General features: G+C 34.5%; 3 protein-coding genes across 5 annotated transcripts; 1 reads left to right on the top strand and 2 right to left on the bottom strand.

Moving 5' to 3' along the window:
- Positions 1-6,633: 6,633 nt before the first annotated feature.
- Positions 6,634-12,021, bottom strand: LOC147293984 (U-box domain-containing protein 43-like). 2 transcript variants are annotated; one of them, XM_086231366.1, is made up of 4 exons: positions 11,702-12,021; positions 9,409-10,779; positions 8,964-9,282; positions 6,634-8,375 (listed from the first exon to the last, which is right to left on the bottom strand). In XM_086231366.1, the coding sequence occupies exons 2-4, from the start codon at positions 10,636-10,638 to the stop codon at positions 6,880-6,882; spliced, it is 3,045 nt and encodes a 1,014-aa protein (XP_086087492.1). In that variant the 5' UTR covers positions 10,639-10,779; positions 11,702-12,021; the 3' UTR covers positions 6,634-6,879. The 2 variants fall into 2 exon arrangements, with proteins under 2 accessions (XP_086087492.1, XP_086087493.1); XM_086231367.1 differs by having other exon boundaries at positions 11,760-12,021.
- Positions 12,022-14,194: 2,173 nt separating this feature from the next.
- LOC147293983 (sporulation-specific protein) lies at positions 14,195-15,163 on the bottom strand. The gene is made up of 2 exons (XM_086233616.1): positions 14,913-15,163; positions 14,195-14,509 (listed from the first exon to the last, which is right to left on the bottom strand). Exons 1-2 carry the CDS (start codon positions 15,039-15,041, stop codon positions 14,408-14,410), a joined length of 231 nt encoding a protein of 76 aa, XP_086089742.1. The 5' UTR covers positions 15,042-15,163; the 3' UTR covers positions 14,195-14,407.
- A 3,154-nt stretch (positions 15,164-18,317) lies between these two features.
- LOC147293982 (tryptophan--tRNA ligase, cytoplasmic) lies at positions 18,318-24,275 on the top strand. 2 transcript variants are annotated; one of them, XM_086231369.1, is made up of 13 exons: positions 18,318-18,565; positions 18,661-18,780; positions 19,253-19,438; positions 19,532-19,583; positions 19,717-19,782; positions 20,226-20,312; positions 20,619-20,711; positions 20,914-20,994; positions 21,444-21,515; positions 21,849-21,917; positions 22,069-22,179; positions 23,191-23,288; positions 24,141-24,275. In XM_086231369.1, exons 1-12 carry the CDS (start codon positions 18,351-18,353, stop codon positions 23,239-23,241), a joined length of 1,203 nt encoding a protein of 400 aa, XP_086087495.1. In that variant the 5' UTR covers positions 18,318-18,350; the 3' UTR covers positions 23,242-23,288; positions 24,141-24,275. The 2 variants fall into 2 exon arrangements, with proteins under 2 accessions (XP_086087495.1, XP_086087494.1); XM_086231368.1 differs by lacking the exon at positions 24,141-24,275 and having other exon boundaries at positions 23,191-23,529.
- The last annotated feature ends 726 nt before the right edge of the window (positions 24,276-25,001 follow it).

The raw sequence follows: 25,001 nt of genomic DNA, 5'->3' as shown, positions 1-25,001 counted from the left end.
CAAATATGTATCAAAATCTCGTCCACAAAATTTGGTCCAACTTAGAATCCACTCGAAGAGGTGACTGATCATGCCATTGAAATTAACTAACCTTACTAACCTACTTCACTGGCTTGGAGGCCTTGGATCGATATTGCCTTTGAGATTACTCAATTTGGCCTTCCTTTACTAGTTGGCCATAATTAGCTTTCAGAATATTAATGCTGGTCCAAATATTGATCAAAATCCAGCTTTGATTTTTAATTTAATTAATATGAATAATGTTCGGAGCATATATATATGTGTGTGTGTGTAGAATGGTTAGAACTTGCCGCGAGGCCTGCAACCCCCTAAGTCATGCACATTTTGGGACCCAATAACATGCCATTTATCAGGCGTTAGGTTACATGTATTATTACTTCTGTTGAAACAATAACCCATATTTAAGCTTATTGTATGTAGGATATATATATAGGTACATGCACTTACATATATGTAAGGCCATAATTATTTAAGCTTATTGACCTAAAAAAATAGTAAAATACCATGCCTCATTGGACCATTTACATATATGTAAGGCCAAATCAGGAAGTTCCAAGTACTATATATGCCGGTCCGATACAAAATCTTTTTCCTCGTGGTCCAGTTTTAGCTAGTGTCAATCGTCAAGCTAATACTGCTAACTGTTATTTAGTTACATTCGACAATCACATTAATATGATAGTTACAATATATCTTGTTAGTAAATAAACGGGCACAACTAATCAAAGAAAAAAAATGTCACATGCACTCTTATTTTATAATTGAACTTGTTGCTAAGTTACAGTTATCTCAGTGAGTAACAATAACAAGACAGCATGAAACAAGCAGTACTACTAGCTCCACCTAAAACAGTGCCACTTGAAACAAAATCTGTGTATGTGAACTACATGTCTACATGGAATAATAATTCCAGTGCTGTATTTTTCATGAAAAAGATATGCATATTCATATATTATTCTTCATAAAATATTAGGGTGTACTTATGATTTCTAGGGCATTTCTGTATTTTAGTGGACACTCTATGGGTGTTTTGTAATACCACAAAAGCAGAAACAGGGTGTGAATGGTTAGAGATCGAGAGCAAATTAAGAAACCTGATATGGATGATGGCTTTGTGTCTGTGTTAGAAGGCTGGTGACAGATACGTACATGGAGAGAAGTAATTGCGACCTTTGACCTTCCTATAAGTCATCCCTGGCCTCCTCTTTGGCTCTTTATTATATTTGGAGAGAGGCGTAGCTCTTTAATTCTGACAACTTCATTCAACAAACTTAACCATTCCCATTTCCTCTCTCTCTTAAATGCTCCAAACTTCTAACCAAAATCATATCCACCAAGTTTGCAATTTGCAAACACATGTAGCATATATGATTACGTATTGGGTAATGGGTGGTAGGTACATATATGATATATGTAAGCCACTTCCTCATCAGAAAGGTGCAATTTTTTGTGTAAAAAATTTAGGTTAGAGATGGTAGACAGGAAAAGAGAGAAGCTTGCACGAAATAGTCCAAACATATATATCTTAATCTTTGGCTGTGTAAGGTATCTTCTAGGCCATGCTTTTGGTCCATCAGTTTATGTCTTAATTTGCTTGTTAGTATACTCTTAAAATAATAGTCTAGCTAGTCAAAATCAATGATGTTTTTTTTGGCCAAAAAAATCAATGATGTTTAACTATATGGGTTAACATGAATATTAATTGAAGGTCAGAGCGGGGACCTATTGACACCTCCTTTTTCTTAAAAATGTAAGGTTAAGTAATCAACATTGTTATATTTGTTATTAATTAATCTACCTACAGAGCCCTTTTATAAAGGTATATATTATTTTAGGCATAATGAGGTATCACTTATGAGACTTATTATAGTTTGATAATCCAAGTTGTCTATTTTCTAAGTCTATTTTTACAAAAAAATTAAATAAATCAAAAATCAATAAAACATGTAATTGTAATCGAATAAAATAGACGAACATAGCAATTTTGATAAACATTGCAAATGATTACCATTTAATTAAATGGTTAAACGGTTTTCAATTTGTCTCAATTTTTTTTGCAAAGATAATCTTTATATAGAGACTTATAAAATAGACAGCTTCGATTATTGAATTATTTATAGACGGCTTCGATTATGCAATGTATCCCAACATTTTCTCCAAACGATTATTTTTCAACTTATATGACAGTTATACATTAAACTATACAAGAAAAAAAAAACAAAAAATAATAATAATAAACCCTGCCCATCGAATGAATTGATGGCAGGTATGCAGATAAACAAAAATTTGTAAACATTATTTTCTTTCTATAATTAATGAGTTAATTAGCCACATCTCAAAATTAATAAATTCTTTAAAGATCGAGTGTAATAAAAGAAAGGTTTGTAAAGAGTAATCAAGGGATGTTATTGCACTCCAAAATGAATTTAATGAGTTTTTCATATGTGAAAGCATAAGAAGTGTGTGAAGCTAGTTTTGAGAATGTTATATATATATATATATATATATTTTTTTTTTTTTGGGAGAGGGAAGATGCGTTATTAATTTATTACTTCCTATTTGTTATGATCATATTTTGCGATTCTGTGGTAATAAATGGTCCGCTTTAATCAAAGAAGAATTTCTTTTTTTTTCTTTTTTTTAAGAGGAAGGGATTTAAATTTCAGACCTTTCGAATTTTATGGAGAGAAACTACTAAACTACAAACTAGTTTGTTATCAACCAACAAATTTGTGTGTGGAGGGGAAAAATTAGAATTAATGCTTTAAAAACTATTAGTTTACCTTTTTTACCCAAAAACTAAATAAATAAATACAAATGAAAGTATACTGTCTAATTGAGTAGATATATTACAAAATCCAATTTAGAGAATTTTCGTAAAATGATCTCTTTTAGTGAAGGCTAAATTATTCTAAAATAAAAAGGGAGGTGATTTTCGCACTCCTCTTTCTCCATTTGCACTCCTTTTTATTTTTTTATTTTTTTAAATGTTTGTATATATTTTTATTATTTATTTTCCAAATATACCCTTTAGCTTTTAATTATAGAATGTCATCTATGCAACATTAAATCCTACACATTTAATTTTTAAAAATTGTCATAATAATATATCTATTTCTATAACTCTCTTTTTAAAAATTAAGGAAAAAAAACTTATGTAATTCTCTACACTTCTGTTCGTCTTCTTGATATATAGTACACCTAACTCTCTTTTCTTATTAAGCTATCATGTGACATTCATTTTTTTTTAAATCAAATATGCTACAAATTAGTAGTGGTTGCTATGCAGTGTCAAAAGACTCAAAAATGAGGGAGTGGACTAATTGAAAACCCCAATTAATTTCATAACACAAAACCCACCATCAAAAGAAGAAGAAGATACATAAATCATGACCTTCATAAAGAAAATGAAAAAAAAAAAATATAACAGGCTAAATATTTTCCTAATAAAAGTATAGAATGATGATTGAAAGCACGAACAAGACTGGTTCACATAAATCATGACCCTTATAAAGAAAACGAAAAAAAAATATGACAGACTAAATATTTTCCTAATGAAAATATGGAATGATGATTGAAAGCACGAACAAGACTGGTTCACAAAAAAAAATGGCTTAAAAGGCAAAAAGATGCAATATAAAGAAGATACAACGAGGGGGAGAGAAAATTACTTATTTTTATTTTTTTAATAATGATGAGAGAATTTAGGAAAAAATAATCATTACTGAAAGATAATTAAAATAAAAATTCAATAGCCATAAAGGGTAGATTTGGAAAAATATATAATAAAAATATACAAAATACATTAAAAAAAATGGAGTGCAAACGGAGAAAAGAGGAGTGCAAAAATCGCCTCCCAATAAAAATCATTATTCTTTTGAATATTTTTGGACCAAAGTACCCCTCAACAAGATGTACATTAGTCACGTACACTCACACCCAAAGCTAAACATAAAAGAAGGGAACCAGAAGAATCCCGGATAACAAAATCCGAAGCTAGCTACTCTATCTTTGTTGAGCACAAAGTGCAAACCATCAAAATTGAGTTTGAAAAAAATTAGATAAATTAGGAGGTTTCATCTAATAATATTAGATTTTAGCTTTTTATCACTAATAGTCCATCTACTTTCACTCAAACATTAAATTAGTTCCTAAAATGTATTTTCAATCAATTTCATCACTTATCTTTGCCATCAAACATTCTAAACACACTTTGAAAATTCGTCAAAAATAGTTCCGAATACGAAAAAATTCCCCAAAAATTTATACAGACTCGTCTTGACTAGCATTATTTTTATATGGGGTCAAATTATCAAATTGATTTTCCATAATTTTCTAGAAAATACTAAACATCAATTTGATAATTTGACCCCATATAAAAATAATAGTAGTCAAGACGAGTCAATATGAATTTCGGAGAATTTTTTCATATCCTTAGCTATATTTGGCAAAATTTTCAAAACGTATCTAAGGACCAAATTGATGTTCGGTGGCAAAGATGAGAGATGACATTGAGTGAAAATGTACTTTAGGGATCAAATTGATGTTTTTGGTGAAAATTAAGAGACTATTTGTGATAAAAAGCCTTAGATTTTTTAGAATGAGTAGAAACTTTGGGAATATTGGCATTCTAAGAGCTTGGACTGATATAACTTGATGAAAGATAAAATTGTTGGGAGTATAATCTCAAATTTGCCAAAATAAGTAACACTTTATTTAAAGGAAGATATTATTTGTCCCAACACTTTTTTTCATTTAATCTTCCTATATAAACTTAAATGGCATTTATATATGAAATTCTATGAAATAAAAAAAAAGTTAAACCATGTCGAATAAATTAATGTTATGTACGTTGGAAAACATATATAAATTAGGAGAAAGTGTTGGAAAATTAGCATTTTCCTTATTAAAACTGGTTGCACCATCATGATCAATTGAAGGTCTACTTGAACAAATATTATTAAACCAACCCAAGAAGGAGCCACAATGTTATATATTCTAGTCATAAACATAGTATAACACAGAAATAAGCAGAGGGTTGTACTTGGTTACGAAATTATGTAAGTTATTACACGTACATTGGCATATGAGGTTGAATTGAAACAATTTAACTCAGGCTGTCATTAATTAATATTAATGTTACAGTTGCACTGATTAGTGTAGGTGTCTTCTTCCTCTTATAGCTATCATCATCATCACCATCACAAGGCACATTAAGGCAATTTCGTAGGGTAGTCTCCTTATATCACCGCACACATGAAAGACTCTAACTCACAACCTTTGGTAGCCCAAGTTTTGGCAAATGTAGGACCATGATGTTAAGATAACCTAAGATCAAAATTTGAACTTAATTAAGGTGAAAAGGTAGAAAATTAAGAACTCTACAATTACCTTTACGGCTTTACTAGTGGTAAGTAGGGGTGGACAAAAATACCGAAAAACCAAATTTCGAACTAAACCAAACTGATCGGTTTAGGTTGGTTTGTTTTTTTTTTTTTTTTTTTGGGGTTACAAAACCGTACCAAACGATCAAGATCGGTTCAATTTTGGTTTTCACTTATATATGAAATTTTCAATTTTAACCGAACCGAACCACAAATTATATTATCTATTAATTTATATATATATTAACTAGTTTATATATGATTTTAATACCTATTATAGATTAAACTAAACTCCTCTATTATAGTTTTAGGCCTATATTCATAAATTATTCTTACAAAAAATTAGCCTAATTAGAAATTATTTTCCTATTTAATTTTGATCAAACAAATAGACGGTTTAATCGAAAATATTTTGTTCGTCTAATTATTTGATCAAAGCTAGATAGGAAAATAATTTTTTATTTAGCTAATTTTTTACAAGAATGATCTATAAATAAAGACTTAAAAAATAAATAATTTAGATTGTTAAAAAACTACATAGAATTGACCCATTTGCCCTATCCACATTTAACACTAAATGTTAGATAAAGTTGAAAATGTGGCATTTGTAGAGAGAGAACGACATAGAATTCTATACGCATAGCTATGTCGACAAGTTCAGAGCACTGAGAGTTTATCAACTTTAGGGGGTTGTATTCATAAATGATTTTAAATGACTGTCATTTCTTTGCCTCAAATCAAAATAAGCTAAACATTTCAAACAAAGAGATTTGACTAGCAATTGTAAGCAGTCATGGTCCTATTCCGTCGAGACCCACGTATCAGCTTGGGTCAGTAAGTCTCAAGTATTCTGGATTTATCATTTATGTCCTATGCACGATCCAAACACGGGCCAACGCACAGTTGTCCTTATAATTGGTTCGGCCTGTCCTATCCAGCCCACCAAACAAGGCCTAGATGTCATGTGTGAACAAAAGGACGACCATGCATTTATTGTACATTAAAAGTAACTGTACAGATTTTTTGAAAGATGTATAAGAGCAGTGCATGATGAGACCTTGAGGGAGAGATTTGCTTTAGCGTTGACTTACTTAAGCAGTATGGAACTATGGATAGCATATGTGAAGATCGTCTCTTGACCCAAAAAAAAAGAAACATGACTTGAAAATTTAGTGGATCATGATAAAAACGTACAAGAAAAAGCAGCAGTCTTGTTGGACCTTTGAACTGCATGAAAATAAGCAATGCATAAATGGTACACATACAACTCTAAAGAACATGAAACGTGGAATACCTGAACTATCTTTAAGATAAAAGATTTGTAGTTCTGTACACTATGAACATTTTAACTTTCCCCATTAGGGAAATAGATTTTTTATAAGAAGTAAAACTGAAGAGTATGATATTTTCTATACCAAGCAGAGTTGATGAAGTGAACTTTTTCCTGATCTAAATCATCTAACAACCGAAAATTTTACGTATACAGGCCAGGAAGAATAGATGTTGATGATTTTGAATACCGTTCGAGGAGTGACAAGACCCTGGCAGCCTTCCTCCTATGACGACCATCTTCATGCATATTCCTGCTAGTTAGACTAGCAAGGTGTAATCTGGCAGCTGATCCATATGTCTCAACCATTTCCTTTGACACAAAAACCTTTTCCAGGAGACTCAGTGCTTCTTCCTTTAAAGAGTCTGTTCCCCAAGTCAAAGTCTCCAATGTTGGCTTTATGGCCTCGGCCTCATGCAAAACACTGGCCCCTCTTTGAGGCGAGGCTTCAAGAACCAGTGTTGAAAGAGTTTGAATTGCTTCAATGGCAGTTTCATAAACCTCGCAGGATAAGAGCCTTACCAAGTCAGGCAAGGCATTTGCTTCCAAAAGACAGAATGTGGAAGTTACACTGCAGGTGCCACCATGTGCTTGGCATAGAGGAGCACGCGAGGGCTTGAAACACCAACAGCCGGATGGTTTGGACATGACTGTGAGATTTGGACTGCTTGTGGAAAGATTACCAATCAGAGCTGCAGCTCTTGCCTTTGCAGTCACTGAGCTGGCCCTGAGAAAGTTTACAAGCAAAGGGTATGCTCCTCCTTCAACCAGCTTACGCTGCGACTCCAGATTTGTAGGATCTGTAAACCTGAAAAGAGCACTTAGAGCATGTTCTTTTGCTTTCATGGTCCCCGTTCTCAAAATTTTTATGATTGCAGTATGGCCATTCAATTCAATTAACTTCATAGTTAGTGATTTTTCTGATTTTGGAAGGTTCGCCAATAAGCCAGCAGCAGCCATCTGTACATCATCCTTGTCTTCATTTTCAAGAAACCCCACTAAAGCCTCCAGCCTTCTTGGCCTGAGAAGGTATTCCACAACCCCCTCGGGCTCATGCTGGGAGAAGAGGAAAAGCAAATTTATTGCAGTCTCCCGGATCTCCGAGTCACGGTCATCAAGAAGAGGAAGGACCAGAGATATGGCATTGGCAGTGAGAACTGCCTTTTTAACCAACCCTGCATCAAACTTGCAGATTCCAAGAAGAGAGCGCAAGGCAGGCCTCCGGACATTGTAGGACAAGTTGGAACTCTGTTGTAGTGCAATCAACTTGGTGACAATTGGCTCTAACTCGAGTTGACACCCTTTATCATCAACAAAGAATTTAACACCATCATTGTCAGAAGTGAATTTCTCCAGGATTTCGTAGCATTTAACAACAATAATTGAGCGCACTTGGGGAGAGAACATTAGTTTTAGAACAAGATGAACCCCACCAGAAGCAGCAATCAGCTCTTTGTTAGCATGGCAACATGATAATTCAACCAAGGCAGATAAGGACAATTCTTTTGAATTAATATTGCTAGATGCCATTTCAAGCAAAGGAGGTATAACCCCTTCCTCACCAAGGAGCTTCAAATTTGAGTCCACCAATTCCATCTTAACAAGTGTTTTCACCATTGATATCCTTGAAGTTTCTGGCCCTGAAAATATTTAGAATGATAAATGGCATGACTAATCTTTTGTTAAAAGGATTATACTCAATCCAGCATTATAATTTTATTTTGTGCAAAGGATGTGAGATATCTCATAGTGTTAAAACATTTGGCTATACACTCAGATAACGGATAAGCTACTAGCATATCTCAATTATCATGGAACAGAATCAATCCAGTGTCCTAATAGGTTTATAAACAAGCCCTTCAATTGATTATTGTCACATTCGAATAGTGCCTTCCTTACTAGTCTTGCCTTCAGTATGACATGACACTTAAACCCTTTATATAGTAACAGCAAAATTGGTGGCTTTATTGTAAAGCATTCGTTTTATCTGTCAAATACAACAGAAAACATGAGATGAAACCTCTATAGCTTAAGCAACTAACCAGTAGGTCCCCTCAATATCTTTTTCCCCCCTTAAATTCAATTATTGCTTCTAGTAAGAATAATGTAGTAAAAGGTATTTGAGGTCTACTGTTAACATCCCTCTTTTTCTTCTTTTATGTGAATTGAGGAATAGAACAGAAAAGAAAAATGTTATATATGTCCTCTGAGGAAAAGAATTCTCTTACCTTGAACTATGCGATCAATAAGTGGCTTATACCAGCCAGACTTAGCTGCACGAGAAATGTTCTCCTCATCTATGTCAAAAAGCTTCATCAAGATTTTTTCTGCAATCTCTGATGATTCCCTCACAGGACCCTTTAAGAGGGTAACGAGGAAAATAATTGTGCTGCATTGTTGAGAGAGTTTCCTGCATACGGGCACATTCCAATCAGTTCTGTCTTGCAACAATTCATATAGCAACTCAATTGCAGCCTTTGAGATGCTTGAGTCACGACCTAAGCAAGGAATGATGTGATCCCACCCCTGGGATTCAACCACTTTTTCCTATAGGATTCATTCAAAAGTTGAATTTAGAATACTCCAAAACATTTCATATGTTTATGTTTAGTTACGTAAACAAGAAGAGAGAATCAAAACATTAAAGGAGTATCAACTATCAAAGATGCTTACCTTGTTTCTTGCATGCCCTTCTACAATATCCTTTAAGGTGATCAAAATCTTCCTCTTCACGTCTCTGTTGTGAGAGTTCCCAAGTATAGAGATTATAATATCAGTGAGCCCTTCAATGGCAATCCAGTCCTTGTTAAGAGAATTCTCTCTCATAAGATCTTGCATTTGGCTTAAAGCCTCTAACATGGACGTCTCAACACCTGATGACAACTTTGCCTTGGAAGATCTGATCTTGAGGCAGTAATTAAGTTCTCTCCACTCTTCTATTGATTGTCTCAATGGAAGGTTAGTCCTCCATGAAGTATCTTGAAGAATCTCATCAGTTTCTGGATCAGTTCTCTTTCCACTGTCAAACCAAGCTATGATGGCAGCTCGCTCACATGTAGTACCAGTGCAAAGGCTTACTGGTTCAACCATCACAGTTCTTTTTATACGGCAAACAAAAGCATTAAGAGGTGGAATATATTCTTCACTAGGGTCATATCTCTCTATGGCCTGAACGCGTTGCTCGTATTGCTTCTTGACTTCTTCATAATCCCGTGCAGCATCAGCTCGAGAGAGCAGCTCAATGACCTGCTCTAAGAAGAAAACTTCAGCTCTTTCTTTCCTGTTGGCAGCTTCTTCTTTCTCCTTTCTGATATCTGCTAGCTCTTTGCTTATCCTTGAGGGCTCTAGAGGCACCCCAACTTCTATTGCTATTCTTTCAAGCATGTCATTTGCAAAAGCCTGGTCATGGATCTGATCTTCAAGACCCTGGTTTAACTTGTCAGAAATTTGGAGCTGAGACTGCGAAGCCTCAAATTCCACCCTTTGCATCTCATTCTGTAACCTATTCACATGATCAGATATTCCCGATAAGACTTCAATATTTGCAAGGGGTAAAGCCGCCAAAGACCTTCCAATGTCCCTGGTAACTTCTTGTACCTCCTTGACAATGTGTCGGCACTTGACAAGCAAGTAGAAACGAGCTCGGCTTTTGTACTTTTCAACCAGATTATCAGCCCTTCTAACATCTGCTTCTAGGGACTCCAAAGCAAGCCTTACAGCCTGAGAATCATTCAGTTCTTGAAGTTGCAAGTTTTTTAGGACCAGTTCAATGTCAAACAAGTGTTTTGACAGGACCTTGAAACTCTCTTTTTCAAAAACATCTTTTGCAGCTTGAGCTGTTTTAATGACCTGGTTTGTTAGCAAGGCCAAGATGGTCCCAATGGGTATAAGTTCCAATGCCATTATACTAGTCTATGCCAAATCCTTTATTAGAACAGAAGGATTGCACCACTGCCTATAAGATGAAGACTAGATCCAGTGAAGCATATACTCTTCAAGTACTTTCCTCTATTTCGTTACCCCTCCTGATCGTGAAACATCTATCTATAAAGACAGAAAAACCAAAATCAGTTTTAGCTAATTAAAGGGGAAGGGGAAGGGGAAGAGAAGCAAGAGAAGAAATATTAATTTTTCAAGGGGAGAGATGAATTTGTACAAAATTGAAAATGTACTAATTCATAAAACTTAAAAGCAAGTTATAGATAATAAACACATTCTTACACACACACACACACACACACACACACACACACACACACATTCATATATCAGATATATTGGTACAAATTTAGGGAGGGAAGAGTTAACAAATCTTTCATCTCTCTTTAGGATAAAAAACAGGCACCAACCAAAATACTAATTAGCCAAGGACAGAAATTTAATTGGGAATAAGCCTCCACAAGCATAATTCACAACAAAAGCTGCAGTACAGATTAAAAGCCATCGAACTAAAATAACCAACTAAATCTCAACCCCATCAAAAGCTGCAGTACAGATGGTTGCGCACAGCAACCTTTCAATTCTAAAATCTGTTAAATCGAAGGGAATTAAAAGCAACACTCGTTCTTGACCAATTCAGAAAGCATCAACAAACAAAAACCAAAGTTTAACAATTTTGGAAAAAAAAAATTAATTGTAGCAGGAAAACCAAAATGCCTGGTTAAATTACTGTGAAAAGGTCTATGAAAATCAGAAAGAAATTTATAGCTTTCATTAATAATTATGTTCTTGCTCAAACCCAACTAAGCCATAAAATGAATTTGGGTCAGCTCAGCAGAGTTTTTCATGTACCAGGAAACAAAATCCACATAAATTGTAACACTGGAAACTCTTTCAACTTGTCCTTCTCTCAGGTATTTGGCAAGCCAACACAGAAAGAAGCAAGAAAAGTAAGCAGCAACATAATAAAAAATAATAATAATAAAAACAAGAACAAGAACAACCCAGAACAAGTAGGTTAAGCTACCTGCAAAAACTGAAAAGATATAGATAGGGGTTGTGTGCCATTACACGTGGAGACCTACATGTCGTCCTCTTTGCTTTATATCTTTGAGCATCAGAATTGAAGCCCAAACAGAAGCTAAGCGACCAAAGCTGCCTGCCCCAGTTAGTCAAGTCTAGAGTTTAGACCAGCTCGAGCTTGTTGCAGGGAAGAGACGACCTGAGCAAGTCAAGGTTGAAAATTCATTCTGTGGCTGTGGCTGTACATATTACTTTAAGTAATTAATTCTGACGCGGTGTGGAAAATAAAAGACTTAGTTCTTTAAGTAATTACTTTAAGTATTAGTTCTTGACTTCTTGCTGTTGTCTTTTCTTTCCTGGAAACTTTGTGTTTCTATTGTGGATCATAAGACTCAGACAGCCATGGTTGATTTGACAGTCAATATTTATATACATTTCATGAAAGCTGAAAGCGCAAGGAAAATCCCCACGAACTTGGAGAAAAACTGAAAAAGGAGTGGGAAGAGTACATGTAAATAATTTGGCTTATTTGCACATTCGGCACTTGGCTCTGAGATTTTATCTTAATTTACCCCCTTATATTTTTTTGTCTCACATAATCTTTTGATTTTTTATGTTATCTCACATTGTCCGATTCCGTCAACTCTGTCTACACCATGGTTAAAACTGCTAACGTGCCATCTACGTGGCGGGGTAATTTCATCTTTTCTGTCATAGAGGACCAATCTTTGCTATGTTGGCAACCTTCCCACATTTTTTTAATTAAAAATATAAAATTTTAATTTTAATTAAATAAAAAATTTTAATTAAAAAAAAATTCTCTGGATTGTGCAGGGTGGGTTTGAGGTGGGGCTGGGGGTAGGTGAAGAGGTGTGGGAGGGGCTGGTTGGGGGTGGGCCGATCTAGGGCTGGGCTAGTAGGGAGGGAGAGAGAGAGAGATGGGAAGGAGAAGGAGAATGAGAGATAAGATGGGTGGGGCATGGCTGACAGTTTGTGGGCATGTGCATTGGGTGGAGAGGACGGGTGGCCAGAATGGTTGGAAGAGAGAAGGCTGACATGCGCAATGGGTGGGGAGGGAGGGGTTTGGTTTTTTTTTTTTTAAATTTAATTGAATTTTAAAGATTTTATTTTTAAAATATTATTTAATTTAAAGTTTAATTATTTTATTAATTTAAATATTGTTTTAAAAAGATTTTACGACTGAAATGACAAAATTATCCTTCTACGTCAACATTTTTAACTGTGATGTTGACAGAGTTGACAGAATTGGGCAATGTGAGACATGACATAAAAGTTCAGAGAGTTATGTGAGACAAAAAAATATAAGGGTGTAAATTGAGACAAAATCTTAAAGTCAAGTACCAAATGTGCAAATAAGCCAAATAATTTTATGTAATTTGTAAGTTTTATCGTTGTACTATCTCCGGTAGGAGAATTGTGCCATTTGTATTTTATGGCCCAACGCTCACCGTTAGGCTGATCAATTTTTTTTTTTACACATTATTAGAAATAGATACACATTATTTGGTGAAATACCAAATTTAATCATCATAGAAGTTGGTATTTTTGGAATGGTCCATCGGTCTGCTAGCCTGTAATTTTTTGTTTTTTCTATACATGAAAAAATCAACTTTATATCTTAACTTTTATGTCACTCATCTCTGACTACTCAAATTGCCATGGACTATATTTTTTGTCACGGCAAGAGAAAAAAACAAGGCTGACATTGTAATGATTTTAATCGTATAGTTTGAAAAATATTTCATTAAACGGTTAAGAACTTAAGATTGAGAGAGAACACATCCATCTGCTAAACATGGTAATTTTAGACATTTGGCATCAACACCACATCCAATAATTTGGGCTCTGCAAGGCTGCAACTGCTCAGAAAGAATTGATTCTTGGGCCGTTAGCACAATGTTTAGTTCTGCAACCCACACTTATATCAAATTTTAATGGTAACCAGTGCTGCGAGCCTATGAGAAAGAGACTACTAGAAGTCTAATTCCTAAGTTTCAAATTTCAACCTTACCCATTAGAGAAACTCTGATTTGAAATGTATTTTTAATGAAAATGCAGCTACAAGGGCTCATTGTTTCCAAGTCCACAAAAACAACTAACCTGAATCAACCGCTAACACATGAAATTCAACAGGAAAAGCAACTTCACCCATCATACAACCATATTCAAGATTTACTTACTCAAGCCCAACACAGAGTGAAAAAAAAAATAATAAGAAAACAATTCATTTTGCAAAGTGTTTTCCAGCTCCACAACTAAACAAATTGAAAGTTCAGTACATCATATTACTTGTAGAGGAAACCCATCCATGCATTTATAGTATCACAACTCATATCTTGCTTGATTCCTGAGTCACAAAAGCTCCTTCATCCATGAAGATACAGCGTCAGCATCAAATTGGCAGAGTGGGTTTTAGCTTTTTAAGCCAGAGCATGATTGAGTGTAGTACTGTAGTGTGCATTGTGCAAGGCACAAATGGTAAAATGGTAAATGGAAATGGGGCATCACCATATTCACATTTTACAAAACAAAAGAGGCCGAGCCATTGAGAACATTAGGCCATTCTTGAACATGAAAGAGAAACCCACTTACTATCCTCTTAGTCTTCCCATTACATTATTTGAAATCTGAATAAAAACATAGCAATTTTTACAGCAAACACTTACAAGTTATAAACCCCCACAAAGCATCACCGGAGATTTTTCTTCCGAGCCAGTTCTCGTGCCATCTCCCTCATTTCCTCCGGTGATGGAGGTCTCGGTGCCTCCGGCGGATACACCACATAAGAACGCTGCACTCCGAAAGATAAGAGCTTTTAGATCACACTATAAATCTATACAAGCCCCTACATTGATAGCTTCTAAACTAAATTTAATCACACTATAAATTTTAAAACTAATGAAACAGCTTCAGCTTCAGCTTCAGCTATAGCTTAAAAGAATATGTGATCCATCAAAGCAGAGCCCAATACACCAAAATGGTTCAATACATTATAGATTCAATAATGGGATGTCAGATTTAGAATTACTATCAACTATAAAAAATCAACCTTGAAAAGCTGCAAAGGAGATTTACACACCCAGATGAACAATCCAATTTAGAAATGTACAGCTTGTTGGTCCATTGTACATTGAAAAACTAATACAACATCAGTACATCACTAATAGAGAGAGAGAGAGAGAGAGAGTGATTACGTTGCCCATAAATCTCTGGATATTCTTAGAGTTGTTGGCGAAGCTGTACATGAGAACGATGGGGATGGTGACGTAGACCCCGAACTTGGCGATCTCCAGAATACCCTTTGAAGTTCCCAGATTAGACATTTTCCCAATTCAATGATTCAATCAGAGGAGTCAAACGCCTCTTTCACTCACTGAAATTTCTGCTCACAAACCCTAGAAAAATTGATCCACCTCCGAGAGAAAGAGAGAGAGAGAGAGTGAGTGAGTCAGAAGAGAGGGGTTTAGTGTGTGCATTCTGCGGATGAGGAATTGGATACGTGGGCTGTTCTGAGTGCTACAGGTGGTTTTGTGAAATTGGGCCGGGCAGCTCAGCCTCCTCTTTCTGTGGGCTTTGTTGAGCCCAAATCTGTTGAATTTTGACAGGAAATTGAATCCACTATACCCTAAATTGTGTAAATTTACTCATCTTAACCTATGTTGCTTAGAAATAAATATGCTGATAAAAATCAACAATTATCTCCCAAACTTCTTTAAAAAGAAAAAAACGACTATTCCCAAACTCAAATTTTATGGTAGACCATTATGTTGGTGTTATTTATAGGAAACTGAACATCCTTGCCTAGGCCAATTGCAGTTCACTCCATAACATGTATGCATAATTAATGACTCTTACAAAAAAGGGGTATGCACAGATCAGTTCGGGTCGGGTTGAGGCCCAAATCACTATAATGAGAAGAACTTACCTGCAATCTAGTTTTACCAGGTGTTATCCCCTTCTCTCTCTCTCTCTCTCTCTCTCTCTCTCTCTCTCTCTCTCTATCCTGTGTGATACCACCTATCCCGGATAGGTAAGTTATTCTCCACTATAATTAATCTCCGTACCCTAGATTTGGCCCACAGGCCCACACGTTTGAGATAACTAAATCTAAAAAGACAAGATAATGAATAGTAATTCAGATTCAAATGGTGATAGATCCTACCTGCTTCATATTTGCTTTCCACTTTATTCCAATTTTTGGGTATATTCATCAGCTAGCCGCTAGGCACCACTGCTTACTCAACAGTGTACTTTATTTTTTATTTTAGCAAAAAAAAATTTATGGTCGATACTCAACAGTGGTACTTGCATCAATAAAATGAGATTAGTTGGTAAAACATGCCCGCACCTAAAACCTAATACCTAATATACATGCTACAAATTTTAATTTGTTTCCCTTCTCTTTGTTTTTCCGTAATAACAGCTAGCAAAAGGCCTTCTTCATGAAGATGCCCTCCAATGAAAGGTTTCAAGCTTCATTTAAGCAAAAAGCTCTCTTAATTACAACAAAATTGTTTAAATGTGAGATAACTTTTGAGCAATCATGAGGGATAATTTGGATTAAATTAATTTAGGGTTATTTTTTTTTTAAGTTCAGTTCAAAAATTAGGCTAATAACCTAGCCCAATTTCTACATGAAATCTCAGCTCGGTCCACTTTAATGAGAAGCGCGTGACACAAAAGTCACCAAACACTTAATGAACAATACCAAGCGTTTGGCAATTGTCACTGTCAGACATTGACAATCATTGCCACTGTGCGACATCAGCTATTTGAATTGCAAAAAATACATGTATTATACTGTTATTAATTGACACTATGCGACAATGACGATTTGCCCACTTTAAAAAAAAAAAAAAAAAAAAACCTTCACCAAGCGCTCGGCACTTGAAACATAGAAAAAACATAATGTAGACTTTATTTTTACAAAATGGACCTATTTATCATTACAACTTTTTAGGTAAGTTGTTTATCTTTAAGGGCTATAAAATAGATTTTAGAGTAATTTACTTATTAATTTATAATTACTAAAATTAATAATTCATCAACTTATTGTATTTAATTTAATCATTGAATGCAACAAACAAACTATACAAACATGACTTATTTCACACAAAAATGATGTTATGGTCACATACATTTATATGAAGGCTTTAAGTAAGAATGAGATGCATATGATGACTATATTTAAGTGAGATGCCATTAGGACAACTTTCATCTTTCACATGGAAATAAAAATAATGCATCTTACAAATTACATAAAAATGAGATATCAGGAGAAACTAATATTGTGTACGGTTAGACAGTGTTTGGTTTATCAAAGAATGAAAAATGAGATATTTTTGAACAATTACATATTGTACATTTTCGGGTTTAGGGTTTAGGGTTCATCCACTAGCTTTAGCTTTTTCTATAGTTAACCTTGAGACAAATGATAATTGGACTTGGTTTGCAAATAAATTGTCTAAGATTATTGTTCCGCAACAAAGGCTGTGCTACAATTTTTGTTTTTTCAAATTTTTTGTTTCAGTTACTATGTTCATCTTCGCAAACAAAAACAAATTCCTACCAAAGGTAAACAAATTCCTATGAAATATACATGATTTGTGATTCTTGTAAGCTTATTGGATTGCTTTGATTGAGAATTATAGCTAGGTTCTATTCCAAAATCGTCTTCGTAGTTTAATCTCCTTCGTCATTCAATCGTTTTGCTGGTTCAATATTTTTTGCAAACACTGTGTTCAATGATGGTTTTATACTCTAATGTGTTTGTTAATTAAACTATATTACTGTGTTAAAAATAGTTAGTTCATTAGTTAAATTAATATTGTCACGTGTCAAGTTCTTGTTAAGATTGACTTTTTTAATTTTCACGTGTCAGCTATTTGTGACATCAATGGTATACAATGTCGTGGCAATGACTGGTGATACTTTTTGACCGGTGGCAGTGCTTATAATTTATGGTAATAGTTATGTCCTCTTTTGTACAATTTGTAATTTCATTTAATTCATTGGCCAAAGTTTGGTTTTGGTCCTATAGTAGTTTGAGTTAGGTTTCACTTTGGTTCATGTAGTTTCAATTGTTATTATTTTAGTCTATATAGTTTGAGTTAAGTTTCACTTTAGTCCTGTAGTTTCAATTGTTATGATTTTGGTCATGTAGTTTATAAATTATTGCATTTCAAGGACATCTTAACATTTTCGTTTATCAAACTACAAGACTAAAGTGGAACTTAACTCAAACTACGTAGACTAAAATTATAATAATTGAAACTACAAGAACTAAAGTGAAACCTAACTCAAATTACAGAGACTAAAATCATAACAATTAAAACTACAGAGACCAAAGTAAAACCTAATTTAAACTACATGGATCAAAAAATAAGAAAAATTGGTATCCATAATGATTATTCTTGATTTTCTAGAACTATCTAACAAGGATAAATATGAATATTCTTTGTTTTTAACAGAAGGATTTTGATCTGAATAGAACCCTAAAACGACATCGGCTTGGGGAAAATATAAAAAAGATTTGAAAAACAGTATTGCCCTTATTGAGAAGACTGCTGTAATTACTGTAACAGAGTCGGACCAAAAAAATTTACTACTGTGACAGAGGGAAAGAGAGTGTAATGGAGGAGAAGAGAGACGAAGGTGGAGAAGAAGAGCAGCAGATAGTCAATCCATGGAAAGTGGCGACCAAAGATGGCGGCAAAATCGACTACGACAAGCTCATCGACCAGTTCGGCTGTCAGAGGCTCGACCAGTCACTCATCGACCGCGTCCACCGTCTCACCTCACGTGCTCCCCACGTGTTTCTCCGCCGCGGCGTCTTCTTCGCCCACCGGTCTCTCTCTCTATCTATCTCCTATGTCTTTTGATAAATTTATCATTTTTTTTAATACAGAAATGGATTTGATAGTGGAATGTATGTGAGCGCAGGGACTTCAATGAGATTCTTGATGCGTATGAAAGAGGGGAGAAGTTCTATTTGTACACGGGAAGAGGGCCTTCCTCTGAGTCTTTGCATTTGGGGCATCTCATCCCCTTCATGTTCACTAAGTAAGGCCTGCGGTTCTTTTTGGTTTTCCCCAAAAATGGGTGTATTTTCCTATTTGTTTGGGTTTGAAGTGGGGAAGCTAAAGATATATACTTTGTTTGGGTATCGAGCTAGAATTATATGTCTATGTTGGCAATTAATACAACCAACCACAGCAACCAAAAATTTGTACCAACACAAACCCAGTTTTTTAAAGAAAAAAATAACAGAGGAAATACGTATTTGTTATTGAATTGGGATATAAAGAGCTCACATTATATGCTTTTTCTGTTGATACTTTCAGAAAACATCAACCTCTTATGTTGGTGTTTCTTTAGTTTTGTTTTTTTTATACTTTTTCCTCTTTCTTAAGTATGATCCTTGATTTCTTTGTATTGGAATTTGCCACGGCTTGCATGTTGTTTTGAAGTAAATTAATGAAGTGTTATCATTGAAATGCTTTATATCCTTTATGCTGTGTAATTCTATTTGCAGATATTTGCAAGATGCTTTCAAGGTTCCTCTAGTTATACAACTTACTGATGATGAGAAATGCATGTGGAAAAATCTCACCGTGGAAGAGAGCCAGAGACTTGCCAGGGAGAATGCCAAAGACATTATTGCTTGTGGTTTTGACATAACAAGAACCTTCATCTTCTCCGATTTTGATTATGTTGGTGGGTAAGTAACATGTGTGCGTTTGACACCATAGTGCAAAAATAAATCCCAAATTTAGTTGAAAGTCACAAAACTAGTAACAAATATCCTGTGCAGTGCCTTCTACAAGAACATGGTGAAGGTTGGAAAGTGTGTCACGTATAATAAGGTGATTTAAAGTTTTTTCCCCTTGGAGAGTTATTTTATTTGCTCTACTGAATTTCCTTCTATTTCTAGATATTTTGTGTACCTCCTTATTGAGTTTTTTTAATCATTTTGTGAGGTTGGGATTTAATATCCAGGTTGTCGGTATTTTTGGTTTCACTGGTGAAGATCATATAGGAAAAGTTAGTTTTCCACCTGTGCAGGTATTTTCCTTGCTCAAATTGTTTATGATACCATGCAAATTATGAAATTTTTGTTAGTTTCTGATTAGTTCCCCAAAATGAGTGAAGCTAATATCTATTTTCGTTCTATTATTCAAAGAAACATCACCTCATGTAAGTTCGATTGGGCTCATAAATGCTTATTATTTTCCTATAAGCTATTATTCTTGACTTGCTGCCAGTCAACCATTAATGCTTTCAGTAGTGAGTAGCGAACAGCTTTGGTATTTGGCAGCAGAATAAAGAAAACAAAACTTTGCTTAGTCCAAGCCTAAGCTTTATCAAGAATATCTTTCTCCGAAACCTCCAGTTTGTTGTTCTGTTTTTATTATTGACTATCACTATCTAATATAAACATAGGATGTAAAAGTGTGCTGGATTATCTATTACGGAGATCCAATATGATTTTTTATGTTTTAATGCAGGCGGTTCCATCTTTTCCAAGTTCATTTCCACATCTTTTCTCTGGCCAAGACAATCTTCGTTGCTTAATACCTTGCGCGATTGACCAGGTATACATGATACAGATAATTATCAGAGCACAAAATCCCATCTAATGATTGAAAGTGGTTAAGTTATTTTTATATGTATGGTTGCCATGACAATAATAGCAATGTACCGTAAATTTTTGGTAGCATTATGTTACAAGTTCTTTTACTATTCAGGAGAACATATATATACAGTTAGTTGCTGGAAGGTGTCTTCATATTTTTATATGGAATGAAATCTACCTGACCATAAAGTGGCTTGTGCATTTGACTGAACTTTTATCTATTTATTTACTAACAACATACTTTATTTGTTTGTGGTTTGTCCAGGATCCTTATTTCAGAATGACACGAGATGTTGCTCCGCGGATTGGATATCACAAGCCTGCATTGATTGAGTCTTCTTTCTTCCCTGCCCTGCAGGTACTTTTACGATTTGACACAGAGTACTTATCTTCTACTTGTTAAAGTGGTTTCTAAGTTTTAAGAATGGATAAGAAAGACTACAATATTTACATTTTCCAGCTGAATTTAGTTTTATGATTTTGATGCAGAATATGACTACTTGTATTTGTTGTTTTTGTTTATTTCTCTGACATCTTTCCTGGAATGTGGATACTTGCAGGGAGAGAATGGAAAAATGTCAGCTAGTGATCCAAATTCTGCCATATATGTAACTGATTCCGCAAAGGAAATTAAGAACAAGGTTGGCATTTGATGTTGCTTTAGGTTTATTTCCTCAACTTTTGTATATAGTATATACTAAAATTAATTCATGTTATGGACTATTTTCTGGATAGACATTGATGGACAACAGTTCTTTATCCTGTTCTCTTCTCTGCAAATTGTAGTTCAATATTGTGGTGATGGGACACTCTATGAGTATTTGCACTTTGTTTAAATGCTCTTAGTCTCCTATATTAAGATTATGACTGCTACTTATATTAATGGACTCATGAACAAACCAAAACCACCTCCTCATTTCTTAGCTTCTCCACCACCAAACCCTAGTTTCACAGTGCCAAATTTTTCAACCTAATATCTCAATCCAAATGGTCCAAAAATTCTTCAAGAGATGATTATGTATATGCACATAGATTATGTTTATTTTGTACATGATCTCTACTGAAATCACATTTGTGCGGGTGTCTGCAGATAAACAAGTATGCATTTTCTGGCGGACAAGATTCAATAGAGAAACACAGACAGTATGGGGCAAATCTTGAGGTATTTGGATTGTCTGACGTGTTAGTAATAGAAAGTTGTTCTCCATAATTGGCATGAGAAGTGTTATTTGCTGCTGGATGTACTACCTTCTCTTCTCACTGAATCGTGGAATTATTTTTATCTTCTATTTACCCAATGAGGTTGACTAGTAGGACTCCCCTGTAGATTACCCAAACAAAAAACCAACAAATCTGCTTATCTGTCTTGCATGTTCTGGCACTTACACATGCTAATGCATATTTAATTCCTTGTATGTCAAATTTGTTTGTTAGTACTTGGTACCTTGTAGGCTGTTACTTAGTGTGGAATATTTTTATCTTCTGGATGTTACAGGTAGATATACCATTCAAATACCTTAATTTTTTCCTAGAGGATGATGGTGAGCTTGAACATGTAGGGAAGGTGAGATTTCTGTCTCCAATGAACTTCATTAAATATTTCGTCAACAGATTGTTTTTATTTCAAGGTTTTTGTATGTTTCACTATATTTGTAAACAAACACAAATATTGCCTGTTTTTTTGTTCTAATTACATTTGCTTTGGGCGCTGTTAGGAGTATGGTGCAGGACGCATGTTAACAGGTGAAGTGAAGCTACGGCTTATTCAAGTTTTGACTGAAATAGTAGAAAGACATCGTAGGGCTAGGGCTGCTGTGACTGATGAGGTAAGCTTCCTGCATTGTTTAAAGGATTGGTCCTTCTATAGGTTGTTGTTTTTCACTGTGTTGATATAAATGATTCTAGCCACCCATAAAAATAAAAAATAAAAAAGAATTTTTTCTTTAATGATGCTTCTTGGCACATGACATCAATGTAACTAGGTTGTTAGTGGGACCAGAGGTACATATTAGTTTCACTGACAAAGTGTTTGCTGCATGATTACTCAATTGTCAACAGACATTTTGAATTATATGGATCCCTAGTAATGACTCAGAAGATGGAAATAGTAATTTATTTATAAGTATAAAGAAGTTGAATTGAAAAAAAGAAGATAAGTTAGTTGGAATGGTAGTTATTATAAAATGTTCTAATAACTATATATAATCAATATAATCTGAGTATGCTCATTGCATGACATTCTTGGCATTGAAGGATTGACAGTCCTGATTTTAGAGAGGAACATATTCATCAAAAGAAAGAAACTATATGTTTTACATGTCAATTAGTTTTATTTTTTCCACCAAGTACGTCATGTGTAATGTGAATATTGGAAAGTTAGTTGTCTGTAATTTAGGCCATTATTTGACACTTGATCTACAATGTTTTTGAAGTATCATTGACAATTGTCATTTTGAGACTATATATCTAGATTGTCAACTTTAGGAACTGAAATAATGTATGTTGTGTTGGTTGTGTATTGCATAACTAGTATGAATTTGATGTCTATAGGATTAATATCAATATATCACCTTTAGTGGAGATATTATACATTGAATACGCCCTGGTCTAATTTCAATTTTCATATTATGGGTCTAAGTCTGCTTTCTTTGAACTCATTTGTATCACTTTCCCGTGTAATTAGTGCAGTATGTGCTCATTGTTCTTTCATATTTTTTTTTTTTTTCCGGGCTTGCTAAGAGCCTAAGATGGGTTAATGGGATGTTTTTATACATAACTTCCCAATTTCCCATATTTGAAATCCAGGATAATTTTTACATCATGTTTCCTTCTTGCAGATGGTTGATGCATTTATGGCAGTGAGGCCCCTACCCAATATGTTCAACTAAAGTTGAGACAGAATTTTACACACGCATATCCTAGAGTGTCCAAAAATGTTAGTTTATGTGCCATTACCTTACAAGCATTTCTAAATTGAAGCGTGCATTGATAAGTGAGCTTGCAATTTCAGTGTTAACAATGATCTGTTATACTGGATAGTAATCTTGATTCTTGAAATTTAGATTTAGTCATTTTGGTTATTGATGTTCAGATACAAAGGAAAATATGAGATTATGACTATATTTTTTTGTAACAGACACAGTAACACTAATGAAATTTGAGTTGAACACCATGGTTTTAAGTTTGACTGTGTATGATATTTCCCCCTTATATACTCTGTATGTGCAGATTCTTTTGCTGACGGCTGTATTTGCGGAACAGTATCAAATTGCAGTTTTCCAAAAATGAAGAATCTATTTTAACACTCGTCATTTTCAAAAATTAACCTTATCATTCTTTATATTTAAAAAACACGATTAACTTAGTCAACCAAATTAACCAGCTTGACAAGACATAATAGAAGTTCGATTTCCTCATAGTTCCATGAATAATAGCTTGAAAGCTTAGCAAATTAACTGCAATGCAGGAAACAGATAATACTAGGAAAGTTGTTACAAAGCCAACAATTTCAATGAAATATTGAAGTACAGGAAGTAACATCCAGACGGTAGGATAGTGGAGCATATTCTAGTACTTTAGGGTCACAAATTGATATATTCAGAAATTCTACTATGTTGAACCAAATTTTGATTCTTTCTTAACAACCCCCCACCCCCAAATTTTGATTCAGAATTATGGTGTTGGCGTTCGTGTTCGTGTTTGTGTTTGTGTTCGTGCTTATGTTATAATATATAATGTTTTCGGCGATCTCCAAGTCGTTATTGACATGCTTATTTGGTTTGTACAGGATTTGTTACATCAAAGGTTGCATGCTGTAGACAAGGACCTTACAATGGGCTGGGACTGTGCACTGTGGCCTCAAACTTGTGCACCAACACAGACCAATACGCATTCTGGGATGCATTTCATCCATCGGAAAAAGCAAACAGTTTCATTGTTCAGAACATCTTGACAGGTTCTACCAAGCACATGGACCCCATGAATCTCAGCACCATCTTGACCATGGATTCCAGGACCTAGATCGGTAGTAGATCCATATGATTTCCATTCCATTTTGAAACTATACATGTATGAGGGCGTCAATTAATATTTATATATATATATATATATATATACTAGATGTGTGTGTTGCATGCCAATATGCCATGCTGGCTAAATACTATGATTCATATTTCTGTGAGCTTCAATTAATTTGTAGTTTGTAGTGCTTAATGGGCAGTACACACGGGAAAAATTTGTACGCCTGTGTTCAGATTATGTCAAATTACTCATGCATCTCATAGTCTCTTGCTCCCACACTTTTGGCTAGAATAGGGAACTTATTGGTTAATGCCTTTACTTGTTGTTGATGTATTGTAGAATTCTTCATAAAAGTCTTTCCCTTGATATTAAAACCACAAAAAAAAAAAAAAACACCGATTCACTGATTCTTCCTCTTTCTTTTTTTCTTCAAATAACACGTACCAAAATCTTATTAAAGATGGAGGTATGATAAAAAAAAATAGTTTAAATATATTTGGCAAACCACCATTTCCAACCTACCTCCAAGGTCTAAAAAAGAATTTTCTGGGAGGAGGGAAAAAGGGTAGATGTTGATTGACAAAATGAAAGACAAGAATAGAGATGGCAAGATGGCAAGATGGCCGGG

Source organism: Dryas octopetala, chromosome 2, assembly GCF_963921425.1.
Source record: "Dryas octopetala chromosome 2, drDryOcto1.1, whole genome shotgun sequence".
In the NCBI taxonomy this organism is placed as follows: domain Eukaryota; kingdom Viridiplantae; phylum Streptophyta; class Magnoliopsida; order Rosales; family Rosaceae; genus Dryas; species Dryas octopetala.
Note: the sequence above shows the minus strand (reverse complement) of the source record. Positions and strands in the feature narration are given on the sequence as shown.

Coding starts and splice junctions, on each gene's coding strand:
- LOC147293984 (XM_086231366.1), bottom strand. CDS start 10,638: ATGGCATTGGAACTTATACCCATTGGGACCATCTTGGCCTTGCTAACA. Junction 9,283..9,408: donor AAGGGCATGCAAGAAACAAG/GTAAGCATCTTT, acceptor TGAATCCTATAG/GAAAAAGTGGTTGAATCCCA. Junction 8,376..8,963: donor TATTGATCGCATAGTTCAAG/GTAAGAGAATTC, acceptor AAATATTTTCAG/GGCCAGAAACTTCAAGGATA.
- LOC147293983 (XM_086233616.1), bottom strand. CDS start 15,041: ATGTCTAATCTGGGAACTTCAAAGGGTATTCTGGAGATCGCCAAGTTC. Junction 14,510..14,912: donor TCCAGAGATTTATGGGCAAC/GTAATCACTCTC, acceptor TTCGGAGTGCAG/CGTTCTTATGTGGTGTATCC.
- LOC147293982 (XM_086231369.1), top strand. CDS start 18,351: ATGGAGGAGAAGAGAGACGAAGGTGGAGAAGAAGAGCAGCAGATAGTC. Junction 18,781..19,252: donor ATCCCCTTCATGTTCACTAA/GTAAGGCCTGCG, acceptor TTCTATTTGCAG/ATATTTGCAAGATGCTTTCA. Junction 22,180..23,190: donor GGGCTGCTGTGACTGATGAG/GTAAGCTTCCTG, acceptor TCCTTCTTGCAG/ATGGTTGATGCATTTATGGC.